At 35.3% G+C, this 14,609-nt stretch overlaps 2 protein-coding genes across 5 annotated transcripts; both read right to left on the reverse strand.

Moving 5' to 3' along the window:
* Positions 1-3,421: 3,421 nt before the first annotated feature.
* Positions 3,422-5,089, reverse strand: LOC111476944. Its single transcript, XM_023120828.1, has 2 exons — positions 4,512-5,089; positions 3,422-3,501 (listed from the first exon to the last, which is right to left on the reverse strand). The coding sequence occupies exons 1-2, from the start codon at positions 4,972-4,974 to the stop codon at positions 3,449-3,451; spliced, it is 516 nt and encodes a 171-aa protein (XP_022976596.1). The 5' UTR covers positions 4,975-5,089; the 3' UTR covers positions 3,422-3,448.
* Positions 5,090-5,524: 435 nt separating this feature from the next.
* Positions 5,525-9,874, reverse strand: LOC111476928 (multiple organellar RNA editing factor 9, chloroplastic-like). 4 transcript variants are annotated; one of them, XR_002717181.1, is made up of 6 exons: positions 9,469-9,874; positions 8,434-8,531; positions 8,284-8,349; positions 8,000-8,179; positions 6,262-6,332; positions 5,525-5,711 (listed from the first exon to the last, which is right to left on the reverse strand). XR_002717181.1 is itself a non-coding variant. In XM_023120806.1 (5 exons), the coding sequence occupies exons 1-4, from the start codon at positions 9,819-9,821 to the stop codon at positions 8,001-8,003; spliced, it is 696 nt and encodes a 231-aa protein (XP_022976574.1). In that variant the 5' UTR covers positions 9,822-9,874; the 3' UTR covers positions 6,038-6,332; position 8,000. The 4 variants fall into 4 exon arrangements, 2 of the variants coding, with proteins under 2 accessions (XP_022976574.1, XP_022976575.1); XR_002717182.1 differs by lacking the exon at positions 5,525-5,711 and adding an exon at positions 6,038-6,138; XM_023120806.1 differs by lacking the exon at positions 5,525-5,711 and having other exon boundaries at positions 6,038-6,332.
* Positions 9,875-14,609: the final 4,735 nt, after the last annotated feature.

The following is a 14,609-nucleotide window of genomic DNA, read 5'->3' on the forward strand; positions in this document are numbered from 1 at the left end:
ATTTCCCATTCATTTTAATTATTTTTTAAAATCCAATTTTCCACGTGGAAGAGTTTTTTTTTCAGTCATTTGGGCCGGCCCATTTAGTTGGTGGATCAGATGTCGGCCCTTTAAAAATATTATTTTGGTATTCTTCATAGATTTCGATTCTCAACGTAATATTAATTAAAACTCCAAATTAATAAAAATAATTATTAATTTTCATAAATAAATGAATTAAGACGGTTTGTATTTTTGCTTTATTCAATTAAAAATTAATTAAATTAAATGATTTTTCTCTCAAAATCTTATCAACATAATGATTTAAAACGAAATATAATATGGAAAGTTGGAATTAAATTTCAAATGTAATTAATTATTCTATAAAAATAATAAATATTGGATTTTATACTAAATAGGTAAATAATATACTATAAAATTATTAATTTAGCATTTTTTTTTAATAATAAAAAGAAGCCTTAAGCCTTAAGATTGGAAGGTGAAGAAAGGTCAAAGGAAAACGACATCGTTTTACTTTCTTTAAATGAGGGAAAGAGGTTGTTGGGTCCCACAAAAATGAATATGTTTTGCATGGATAGGTGATGATTCACATTAATCAAAGGCCCCATGCCCCATTGGTCATCATTTTCCCGACTTACTTAATATTTCAATATCGTCTCGAACATAATTTATTAGGTGAGACATTTGTTATTGTTTTAAACGTCCAGGGCTGAATCTATATAATATAGAGGTCAAATTTGTAATAGTAGAAAAATTAGGGGTAAAAACGTGAAGGTTTGTGAGGTTTGACTTTGTCATATGGTTCAAGTTGAAACAAATCTCGATATTATGAGGACTGAACTGAAATCGTGTTCAACTTTTCGGATCAAATTTATAATCAAACTATTAATTTATCAATATAGTTGTCAACATTGGTTATCCAGCTGAATTATATATTAATAAAAAATAATAGTAACACGAACATTTATTTTATGATTTTAAATTCAAAGTTAAATGGATTTAACGAACATTTCTAGAACATTTATATTTTTCAAAAATTGTTTTTCAATTATTCGATACAAAATGCTATAAATTTATTGTTTTTTTTTTCGATAAACTAAATTATGTATAATATATTATAAATTGTGTGATATTATAAAATTAGTAATATACCAAATTTATAACATAAAATATATCTATAAATTAATTAATTTTCAATTTTAATTTATAATTTTAAATTATTACCAAACATATATTTAAAATATTAAATCTAACTCTATATAAATTTATAAAAGTAAATTCCACGTCAACAGTGTGCAAATATCGGCCCACATTAACTCGCTTTAAACTCGTTAGTTCCCACTAATAGACATATGACACGTGGAAAAACTGGAATTATCTGGAGCCCACGCTGGAAATTAGGCATGTGAATGGTGGGACCCGCCTGAACCATCTGTCAGTTGGGCCCACATTCTCGCGTAAAACAAAACTAATGGACCCCACTTTTCATCACTATTGGATAATAATGCCGAGAAAATCGCATAATTATTGACGAAAAATATAAATTAAAATTGAAAATTACGCAAAATTTATAATTTATTATTATTTATAATAATGCTAAGGAAATTGCATGATTATCGGCGGAAAATGCCAATAAATTAAATATAATTATAAATTATCCAAAAATATTTTAATTTTTTTAATAAAAATAATGTGAAAAAACAAAAGGGGTGAATTTGATGGGAAAATCAAAGAAAATAAATAAATAAATAAATAAATGATTTTTTTTTTATTTTAATTTAAAACATCGATATTGAACAAAAAGAAAGAGACAAATACTAATATAGAGTACACAATGGGAAATAAAATAGAACCAAACATTACCTTAAAAAAGACATTAATTAGATTACAATATCCTTTGCTTTGGTTCCTTGTCTAATTATTTGTCTTTATAAATTATTTTAAGAACATTAAAAATGACGACGTTAGGTGTTTGTCGCTTTAAAGAGTAAATACTATCTTCATAGACCAACACGAGTCATTTAACGTGTCACTCACATGCTTCTGAGAAATATTCATAGGTGTAATGATTTCGTTAATGACCACGACATTCTCTTGAGATATGACTATGCTACCTGTTTGTTGCTGGTAAGAGTAAAGATGGTATCCACCGATTATTTCAATAGAGTTAGATCTCACTAACATTGTAGAACAAAATAAGATTGTTTCAAGCCATATACGCTTAATTTTGAAGGGTTTTTTTTTTTTTCTGTTGGTAGAGATAGTAACTTTCAATTCTTTTAAGATTTTCTCAACCATACTATTCTCAGGATTACTCTCATTTCATTTTGATGTGATCTCGATTCACTCATATATCTCGCTCGATCGTCACAAAAATGAATTTTTTTTCTAATGGTTGGAGAGGGAGGGTTTGTGTGTGATCCCACATCAGTTGGAGAGGGAAACGAAGCATTCCTTACAAGGGGATGTAAACTTTTCCCTAACGAATCGTTTTAAAAATCGTGAGGCTGACATCACTATGCAACGAGCTAAAGCGGACAATATTTGCTAGCGATGGGGCTTGAGATGTTACAAATGACATTAGAGCTAGACATTAGGTGGTGTGCCAGCGAGGATATTGGGTCCCCAAGGAGAATGGATTGTGAGATCCCACCTCGGTTGAAGAGGGAAACGAAGCACTCCTTACAAGGGCGTGAAAACTTTTCCCTAACAGACCGTTTTAAAAATCGTGAGGCTGACAACGCTACGCAACGAGCCAAAACGGACAATATCTACTAGTGGTGGGGCTTGAGCTGTTACAAATGACATTAGAGCCTGACATGAGATGGTGTGCCCTCGAAGACGTTGGGTCCCCAAGAAGAATGGATTGTGAGATTCCACATCGGTTGAAGAGGGAAACGAAACATTCCTTACAAGGGCGTTGAAACTTTTCCCTAACGAACCGTTTTAAAAATCATGAGGCTAACAACACTACGCAACGAGCTAAAGCGGACAATATCTGCTAGTGATGAAGCTTGAGCTATTACAAATAGCATCAGAGTCAGACACTGAGAACGTTGGGTCCCTAAGGAGAGTGGATTGTGAGATCCCACATCGATTGAAGAGGGGTACACACCAGGCAGTGAGCTAGCGAGAATGTTAGGTTCCCAAGGGGGTGGATTGTGACATTTCACGGAGAGAAGAACGAAACATTCCTTATAAGGAATGTGAGAATCTTTCCCTAACAGACGCGATTTAAAAACAGTGAACCCGATAACGATCGATACACACATAAAAAGGTATTTTTAATTCCAAAATTTCACCACACAAGCTCTCATTATACACTAAAGTGTGACAAATGATTTCTTTATAAAGTTAAAAATAAAATTATTGCAACAAAATAATATAAATACAAAAGTTGGAAACTTGAATTTCACATTGCTTTTTTTTTTTTTTTTTGTTGGCCCTCTTATCTAAGAGATTCAAAGTCTCTTCTCTTCCTCAGAGGATTCCTCAGTGCAGCTGCAGAAAACCAGACACAAAGAAACTCAGTCATGGAAAGAAACAAAACAAGAACAGATCTCTATCTCTCTGTCTAAAACAATGACCTTGAGCTTGCAAATGGGTGTCACCAAATATTGATTTAGAGAGAGAAGAAGAAGAAGAAGCCATTAATGAAGGGAAAGAGATGAAGAAAGCAACCAATGTAGAGAGAGGAAGGCAGAGCAACAGAACTGTTCATTGAGATGCTACGTTAGAGCCAGAGGAATGAATTCAAGTAAGAAAAAACAAGACCAAAATTAACCCATTTGTGAGGAATTTACAGAAAAATGATGAATGTTAGTGACAGAGTTCATAAAAAACAGAGGAAAACAGAGCTAAAAGAAGCCATGGATGAGAAAAACGATGAAAGATACGAAGAACCCATTAAAGAAAAGAGGTAGCCAAGGCAAAAACAGAGGAAACAATGCCATGAGAAGCCATTGATGATAGAAGAAACACAAGATGTAGCAGCAAATGCTAAAACAGAGGAAACAGAGCCAAATGAAGCAATGAATGAGAAAAACAATGAAAAATAAGAACCCATCAATTTAGAGTGAATCAGAGACGAAATAAAGACGTAGCCAAGGAAAAAACAGAGGGAACAAAGCCATGAGAAGCCATTGACGATAGCAGAAACACAAGAAATAGCAGCAAATGCCAAAACAGAGGAAACAGAGCCAAAAGAAGCCATTGATGAGAGAAACGATGAAAAATAAGAAGAACCCATCAATATAGAGTGAATCAGAGAGCCAAAAAAGACGTAGCCAAGGAAAAAACAGAGGAAACAAAGCCATGAGAAGCCATTGATGATAGCAGAAACACAAGAAGTAGCAGCAAATGCCAAAACAGAGGAAACAGAGCCAAAAGAAGCCATGGATGAGCCCAAAGATCAACAAAAACAAACAGACCCAAGAGAAGCCATTAATGTAAGATCAACAAAAAGAACCAAAACCCAACAAAAATCAAAAGAGATCTAAGTGAAAATTCACCTTGAGGGTTACAATCAGGAGGATCTTCAAAGAGCGACAAAGAGAGCTGTTTATGCGCGACACCAATGTCAATAAGAATGACACCAGAAGAAGGATCATTAACAATGATATCCTTAACCGGCAGCCATAGAAAGAGCTCTTCCTGAGACATACCCTCCACTCCAATCAAGCTCCCATAGCTAAGATTAGCACTAAAAACACTTTCAAAAATCACTCTGTTTTCATATTTGGCCATACATGGCCCATCCAAATACACTTCCAGCCGATCATTTTCACCCAATGTGTAAGATTTCACTTGCTTGGGCACCAACCCAGCCGGCAGCCCCATGGAGCGCAGGAGCGAGTGAATAGAAGAGGAATCTTTGCGAGAATTGCTGCAGCAACAGGAAGAACAGAAACCCACAAACAAGATGATAATTGAGATCCGAATTCTGGAATTCCAGCTGCCAAACAAGTCGGCCATGGCTGAATTTCAGAGACAGACAGACAGACAGACAGACGGGACGAGGTTTATGAGGGTGTGGTTTTTGTGAGGGAGAAAAAGTGGAGAGTGTTTATGGGAACAATTAGATGAGCTTAGGGCATTGTGAAATTACGGTCGTGTCCTTGTGTTGTATTTTTCGTAAGGGCTCCCCAAATTTGTATTTCCAATTATATGATATATATATATATATATATTAGAGGTTGGTGAGGGAAAATGAAAAAAATTATTTTAAAATTTGTATCGGATCAAATTGTGATAGCCTTATTGAATAATTTTGGCCTACGAATTTTCCGATCCAGTGTATCCTGAACTTTAAAAACTGACTAATAAAGTGTTAATTTTCAAAATGATCTTCAATTTTAAAACGTCTAATAAAATTCTTTAATTTTTAAATTTTATGTTTAATAAATGTCTAAAATTTTCAATGGTAAGTCATTGACTTATTGGACATCATTAGGCATAAAAATCAACTCATTATCTAACATAACAATTATCAATTAATATTTTTAAGAAAGTTTAAAGATGGATGGAATTATCTCGCCATTTTGATAGCATTATATTTAGGATTCGAAGGAATATTGTACGGGGTCTAGTTGATTATGCTCGCCCAAGTTCCCAACATAGAGAAAACCATTGCAAGAAAGCTTGTCCACAACGTTCAATCTTCCATCTTCAGCTGATCTATTATGCACTTTTGATTTTCCGTTCGAATGACCCTAACGTAATTAAACACAAACTTGAAAGTTCAAGAGTTTAATCTGCATATAATTGAACGTTTCGGACATATGGGGCATTTTAAAAAGTTTAGAGATCAAATAAACACAAAGTGTAACGTCGATAAACATGGTAGGAAACACATTATAACACAAAAAGGGCATTTTGGTCCATAAAAATCCAACCCAAAACCAGGTGTTTTTTTTTAAGTGTGAAACTGAAAAAAAAAACGCTACATCTGGCAGAGGAAAAGACAGGGGGAGAGACGAAAGGCAAAACGTTGTCGCATTACAAATTAAAAATAAAAAGAAAGGGGCAAAACGGTAAATGCACCTCAAACAGATTCTTATAAAAATCTCGTGAAACATAGGATTTGGTATTGGCCAATCCCCAATCCCGGGATAATTTTCGGTGTGTGAAATTCCAAAACTAGACATATAAACATCGTTAATTACAATTACACGCCACTGTAAGTCACGCGCCTACGAGAAAATAATAATAATAATAATAATAATAATAATAATTCGAGGGGAGTAATAATGATAACGTTACCTGATGGGAACGGGTGACAGTGACTGTAGCGAACTGATTTAACACACGTGGACCAAACAATTGAATGGCACCTGCCATTCCGACACCGAGAGGGTGATTTTTGCAGCATTGAAGTTGGACCGTCGGTCCAAAGGAGACAACAGTAATCTTGTAATTAAGAATTAAGAAAAGTAATTAAAAAGCAATTAGGAATAATTAAGGGATTGGATAATCTGTCTGTAAGGATAGCATAAGATAGACAAATTATATACAATATGATTATATTGCATAGCCTTTCAAACACCTTTTTTTTTTTTTTTTTTATTTTACCCTAAATTAAAAATAATAATTTTTTAGACATCAAATTATACGATATTTTTTAAAAAGATTAAAATTTTATTAGATATTAAACAAAAACAGCCTATGCAATTCTGTCCTCATAAAAAAAAAAATTATATAAATGCATTTTCTATATAAAAAAAAATAATTACAAAAAATAAAACAAGCATTAATTGTCTCAATGATTGCAACTACTTTGTTTTTTTTTTTTTTTTTTTTTTTTTAACTTATTGAAGCAATCATTAATGGTTGAATTAATAATAATAACAATAATGATAATACACACTCTTTAATGTGAAGTTTATATTATTTTTGCTGTAGTTACCTAATTGTGAAGTTATTTCCGCAAGGTTGAACAGAGACATTTATTATGTTATATTCACTGTTAAATCTTGGAAGGATTTCAAAAGAGTAGAGATTCAATGAATAGGTTGTTTTAATTGTAATCTCAACCTCAACCTATGGATGTCAAATACGTAAATCAAGAATAATGCTCAATTTTACCTTTTACCGAGCATTTCGTAGACAAGACACTAATTATGAATCCAAATTTAACTTCTCTTTGCTTACTCCCACAAACTTACTGTATTAGTGTGTGAGATCCCACATTGGTTGGAGGGGAACGAAACATTCTTTACAAGTGTGTGAAAATCTCTTCCTAACAAACATGTTTTAAAAACCTTGAAGGGTAGCCCGAAAGGAAAAGTCCAAAGAAACAATATCGGCTAGTGGTATCAGAGCCAGACACTAGGGAGTGTGCTAGCAAGGATACTAGGTCCCCAAAAGGGGTGGAAACAATATCTGTTAATGGTGGTCTTGAACTGTTATAAATGATATCAGTGTCGGACACCAAGGGGTGTGGCTAGTAAGGATGCTGGGTCCCCAAGGGAAGTGGATTGTGAGATCCCATATTGGTTGGAGAGGGTAACGAAGCATTTCTCATAAGGGTGTGGAAACCTCTCCCTAGCATATGTGTTTTAAAAATCTTGAAGGGAAGTCCGAAAAATCTTGGAGTGGACTTGGACATTAACAATTAGGCATAATCAACCAACCAACCAAAACGGCTCTAAATTCCTTTGTAATGATGTGGTTTAAGAGAGTCTTCATAAAAAGAAAGAACTGTTCTAAACCATATATTCTCCAATGACATTCTGAGCTACAAGGTCACACATCACAATACAAGAGTCCTTTCAAGGATGAACATGAATGAACTACATACAGGACAGCATGTACAAAATTCCAAGAACAATATGAAAGTATGCGGATTACTACCTCTTAATTCAGCATCATATCATTCTTAGTAGAGTTCAAAGCACAATCTTAAGTCATACACTAATGGATTGCAAAGGAAAATGAACAAAAACATTCTACTTTTCCATGCAAGAACTACAAATATTGGAAGGAAAAATCACTACATTACCTTATCCTGAATTTGATTCCGTTCTGGTTGTTGCTTGTGGTCTCGGCTTTCGTTGTTCAGGAGAAGGGCCATCCCGTTTTCTTTCATATCTCCTACTTTCATATTTGGTTTCTCTTCGTTTCTTTGGTTCATAAACAGGATACTTGGATGGAATTATCTCCCCATTTATATACTTGTCACCTAAAAGTTAACAACATGAAACTAAGTTAATCTAGATAAAACTAGTTAAAAGAAGCTCCTAATCTTTGTTCTTGACATCTAAGGAGAGAGGATATAAACCAAACCTCCATAATCTTTGTTCTTGACATCTATATAAGAATCTGGCAACACCCAAAGAACTCCAGGTAGTCCTGCAATGGAAAAGTTCAAATAGCATCTCTCAGCAAAGCTGTTAGAACAGGGCTTCCAAGAAAAATTCATAAACCAACACTTACCCTTAAATTTCTCGGATGTTTCTTCGGACACTGTGCATTGGAATCCAGTGTAGGTGGTGGTGCTGAAAGCATACATGTTTTTCTTGGCTTCTTCCATGCTGTTTCCAAGAAAATTTTCACATGAGAGATCAAAATATCCTTGACCAACTATTTGATAAAATCCCAGAACGTTCGTATCTCTATGTTTTTCAGAGTCACTGGACGCTAATAAAATAAAAAAAAAATACAAGTTTAATTCAGGAATGTTTGAATTATAACTATAATACATTCTATTGAACGATTGAACGATTAAAAGTGTAATAGTTACCTAAAACTTTAATTTTGTGTCTAAGATAAGTTCAAAATTTTTAAAAACTAATTGATTTATTAGGTGTAAATCTGAATTCTATGTTTAAAGGAAACTTAACTTTCAATTTTGTATCCAGTAGATTTGTGAATCCTAAAAACCAAATTTGTAATTTAACCTAAATCTAATCTTCCTCAATTTTAAAAGGATCCAAAGGTCGTTCTGACCTTTAATTTTGTGACGCCCTGCATAATGTTGAGTGTAGGTTCAAGATGCATTTGGTGATTTCTCACATATATCAACTTGTGAAAAATTACCGCCCCATTGTTCAAATCTCTAATAATTTCCAATTATTTTGCCAATCTGAGCATAAGGTACCAATCATTTATCTTACTATAGGAGCTGCTCCACAAGTAAAAGAAGAGCCCCGGGGAACAAAGAAACATACAGCACAAAAAACTGTCGAGAAAACTGATAGTTGATTGTTCTTAATTCCATTTCAAAAATGAAATTCCAAACCCCGCCAAACTCCCACCTGTTACCTAATGCATATTTACCACAACTCAAGACGCTCTCATATCGATTAACATATCAATTTCCAAATACTTCAGCCGAGAGACACACAAAAACATACTGTAGCAGAGATTCTTTAATCCTCTACACAAATGGAATCCTGATACTAACATTTGAAACGAAAATTAACATATGCACATTAGAGAGAGCAAAAGCGAGAGAGATTGAGAGAGAACCTTCCCAAAACAGTAGCAAGAGTGTTGAGATAGGTATCAATCATCTGTTCCCTCGTTGGAGCAGGATCTTTGGGAAATTCCATGACAATAAGCCAATGGTTATAATCACAACCAGGCAACATAAACGTCTCCCTTTCCTCATTGCTACTGCTCCTCTTCGACGAGTAATCGCTATCCAAAGCGGCTCGAACCAAAACCCCCGATTGAGCGCCGGAACGAAGGCGAACATTCGAAATCCGACTCACTGAGTTGAGCTGAAGAAAGTGACCGAGTTCATGGTGCGGTAAGAGCGAAGGTTTCTGAAATGGAATTAGGGAGTGAGGAGAAAAGGAGAGATTGATAGCCATTAGCATTACAGAGAGACGAAGCGGATACCGAAAATTTCGAGGAAGAAGATGAGGTTTTTGGAAGGGGATAGCGCTTTCACGCTTTGGAAGAGATATTTTTGAAATATTTTGGGCCGTGGATTGTCTCGGCCCATTAACTAACATGTCTGATCCAATATTCAAGCCCAATATGTTATGGGTCAAGGTGAAAAGCAAGCCCAATATTCAAGCCCAATATGTTATATCTTACAATAAAGTCAATGTCCAATGATGTTAGGAAACATGAAAACCAAGGGAACTAAACCCTAGTTAACTCTTAACCTCCAACTAAACTCTCGATTAACTGACCTACTCTTACACGTCGATACCTGAAACTAACGAAACCAATCCACTTTATTCGTATGCGATCGACAAAGAAATTCGAAGTTGAATTCTCGCAAGATCAGTCTACATATTGGTGTGTCGTTTGTCACAGACGTTTTAAAGCTCAAAAGCTAGATTAGAGAGCTTTCTTTCGTAAACGTGAATCATCCCAGAAGTTCAAAATTTCTATATAGAGTTGACCTAAGACTTTCCTCACCTACTGACGAGGGTTTATCCTTTCTGCTCCTTATATTTGATCGGTTTAGAAGTGGTTGACCCTAGGCTCATTGGTACACTGAACAACTTGAGGCTTGACCCAAGACCTATTAAGCTCAATGGGTTGATTAGTTTTTCAAGGATAGTTAACCGAGGAGTGTCAGCTTTAGGCTTAATTGAACTTGGGGCCTCTTTCTTTTCGAGTCTCGTTTACATCATACTTATAATGTAACTTTAATGGTCAACCTAAGGTGGTTGACTATATATATCTTTATCCTTAACGCCAATGATTGACTAAAGTGACTTTAATAAAGGCATTATCAACCAATCGAATCGCTAGAAAACAAAATGAAATTTGATTGGGATACAATAATGAAAGCACCATAATGTAATGTGTAGTCAATTTTTAATAGCTAGCATTTAGCAACTTGAATGATATCAAAATAGGACTACTTATATGACTTTAAAGGCATGCAAGATCATCACAAAACCCTAGCTAGCTCTAGGGTTTTAACAGCAAAGCATTGAAAAGTAAGCAAATAAAATGGAGAAAATGATGGGGGAGAAGATGGAGATGGTGTATTGGAGCTTTCAAGCTTTCACAAAGAAAGAAACTAATAATTTTAGGTTAATGGTGGGAGTAGACGAGTCTTATTCATTCACTTTCTCATTTTCTCTTGTCTTCCATCTCCATCTCGAACAGTAGCAACTTAAGCTCACCGCTAACAGATATCGTCTTTTTTGGACTTTGTGAGATATTACATCGGTTGGAGAGGGGAATGAAACATTCTTTATAAGGGTTTGGAAATCTCTCCTTAGTAGATGCGTTTTAAAACCGTGAGGCCGACGACGATGTGTAACGGATCAAAGCAGACAATATCTGTTAGTTGTGGACTTGAGCTGTTACAAATGGTATCAAAACTAATCACTAGACAGTGTGCTAGCAAAGAAGTTGGGCCTTCAAAGGGGATGGATTGTGGGATCTTACATCGGTTGGAGAGAAGAACGAAGAAAGTTCTCCTTAAAAGTCTTGAGGGGAAACCCTTGAAGGGAAAGCTCAAAGAGGATAATATCTAGTAACGCTGGACTTGGACTGTTACAAATTATATTAGAGCTAGTCACCGAGCGGTGTGTCAGCAAGGACACTGGGCCTCTAAGGGGGTTGATTGTGAAATCTCACATCGGTTTGAGAGGGGAACGAAGAAACCTTTGCCTAAAAACCTTGACGGGTAACCCTTGAAGGGAAAGTCCAAAGAGGATAATATATGGTAACACTGGGCTTTGACTGTTACAAATGAATCAGAGCCAATCACCGGGAAGTGTGCCAGCAAGGACGCTGAGACTCTAGGGGGGTGGATTATAAGATCCCACATTGGTTGGAGAGAGGAATGAAGAAATCTCCCCCTAAAAACCTTGAGAGGTAACCCTTTAAGGGAAAGTCCAAAGAGAACAATATCTAGAAGCGGTGGGCTTAGATTGTTACAAATGATATCAGAGTCAGTCACCGGGAAGTATGCCAGCAAGGACGCTAGGACTCCAGGGGTGGATTATGAGATCTCACATCAGTTGGAGAGAGAAACGAAAAAACCTTGAGGGGTAACCCTGAAGTAAAAGCTACAAGAGGACAATATCTGCCCGCGGTGGGCTTGAGCTATTATATTATGCATCTCAATTCTCACTATTTCTTAATTATTTTGAGCATGGAATTCGACCCATTTAGGGTTTTACTAAACGGGTACGATTTTAATATCATTAAGTGGTTAGGTTTTATATCAACACGAGTATAATTCAATTGGTTTAGATCATATACTCTCGACTAATAAAACTAAAATTCAAACTTCCACCTCCACGTGACGAACTTAAGAACCAGTGGTTAGATTTCGACATGAACCAATGATGTTACATTGATTGAGAAAATTTATTGGTCACAATTTGTATTGTTCCCCATTTCTAATATTGGGATATGAAATGATTCAGTGGATGGGGATGAGAGAATAATTGCACCATTTTCCAAGAGTTCATGATCTTATGCATTGTCAAATAGAAACACAAGGACAAAATGCACATGACCATACTATATATTTTTATTTAATAGTCTCCAAAATTCATGTCTTATTCTAAATCATATGATTCTCACAATAAATTAATTATATTTAGGAGGGTATTATATGATTATTACTTTATTAAAATTCCAATTCTACCCCTAAAAAATGGTCGAGGAATATTATTGTGACTACTACTTTGATATATGTTCTGTTCTAAAAGAGCTACAGCATGAAATAAATGATTATTTTACTCTGTGGAACACAAACGAGTTTCTTGCTCGTAGTAGGTAGGAGTATTCATATAACTCGAGAACTCAACCAATCTGGACTATCCAACCCAAACCATACCAGTTGAGTTGGGTTAATTTTTTTAAAATCGATAAATCGAGTGAAAAATTCGAGTTGGTTCATAAGTTAATAATCCTATAACTCAACCCAATAGTCAGGTTGGGTTGGGTTACAAACTTTATTCGGGTGGTTGTATCACCAATCCAACCAATTTGAAATTTCAGTGGGTCCAGAAGATTTTCCAACCGAACCCGTGCTCAACTCCAGTAGAAGATAGAATTGTTTTTTAAAATATACCAACTACTTGCTCGTTCATCCCGCTTCTTCATTCGCTCGTTAATCATCATTAGCTCGTTAATCAATGCGTCAAATTCAGCATTTGAGTAGTAGTATTAGGATGATGATGTCATTTAAAATCATTATTAGATTTGTTTATTTATATATAATAATATATTTATATATGTGGATGGGATTTGAGATTGTGGATGAGCAGAAATATGGGTCCTAATTGGGCCGAGCAAGGCCGGGTAGAAGACCCGGCAAGAAAACAAATCCTTGATATTTGCCACGTGTGGGTGGGGCCACCGTTAGTAAAACAGTCAAAGATGTGCACGCACGTGTCCATTACCATATATTTTCAAAAGGTATTCAATTGCACGTGTCCGTCGACTTCCTTCACCAAACAACGAGTAATTCACGTGAAGTTTGGGCCCTTCTATTGGCCCATAATCCCTTATTTAATACTCTCAAATTAAATATTAAAAAGTAAAAAATATTTATTATATTTTAAAAAGAATAGGGTGATTTGAAAAGTAGCATTAACGCCCCTCATATTAATAAAAAATATATATAAAATTCTTGCTATTAATATTGGACGAAATGGTCTATCGACACTTTATATATAATCTATCGACACATGAGATTCCTCTTTCTTATTCTTAAGCAAGTCCCCGAGAGGGCTTGGCTTAGTTGATCCATGATTTATGTTTCGTCTTTCGTTTCCTTTTCGTTTGTTTCGAGAAATATATCGATCAATTCCGATTCTTTCTTTTTCTATTGATTCTTTTCCGATCGAGATGTATGGATCCATGGGCCTATGTGTCTATATAGATCCTGTTCATGGATTAACGAAAATGTGCAAAAGCTCTATTTGCCTCTGCCATTCTATGAGTCTCTTCCTTTTTACGTATGGCATCGCCACTCCCTTTGGCAGCATCCACTAATTCGGAACTTAATTTGAAAGCCATATTTCGACCCGGACGTTTTCGGGATGCCCCTAATAACCAACGAATGGCAAGTGCTTTTCCTTGTGTGGATCCTATTTCAATGGGAACTTGATGAGTTGATCCGCTTACACGTCTTGCCTTTACTGCTATATCGGGAGTTACTCCACGTATTGCTTGACGTAAAACAGATAGTGGATTTGTTTCTGTCTTTTGTTGAATCTTTTTCATGGCTCGATAGATAATTTGATAAGCCAATGATTTTTTTCCGTGTTTCAGAATACGGTTAACCAACATGTTAACTAATCGATTACGATAAATTGGATCGGATTTTGCAATTTTTTCTTCTGCAGTACCTCGACGTGACATGAGCGTGAAAGGGGTTCAAGAATCAGTTTTCTTTTTATAAGGGCTAAAATCATTTATTTTGGCTTTTTGACCCCATATTGTAGGGTGGATCTCGAAAGATATGAAAGATCTCCCTCCAAGCCGTACATACGACTTTCATCGAATACGGCTTTCCACAGAATTCTATATGTATCTATGAGATCGAGTATGGAATTCTGTTTACTCACTTTAAATTGAGTATCCGTTTCCCTCCCTTTCCTGCTAGGATTGGAAATCCTGTATTTTACATATCCATACGATTGAGTCCTTGGGTTTCCGAAATAGTGTAAAAA

The sequence above is a fragment of the Cucurbita maxima genome, unplaced genomic scaffold, assembly GCF_002738345.1.
Source record: "Cucurbita maxima cultivar Rimu unplaced genomic scaffold, Cmax_1.0 Cma_Scf00003, whole genome shotgun sequence".
Taxonomy (NCBI): Eukaryota; Viridiplantae; Streptophyta; class Magnoliopsida; order Cucurbitales; family Cucurbitaceae; genus Cucurbita; species Cucurbita maxima.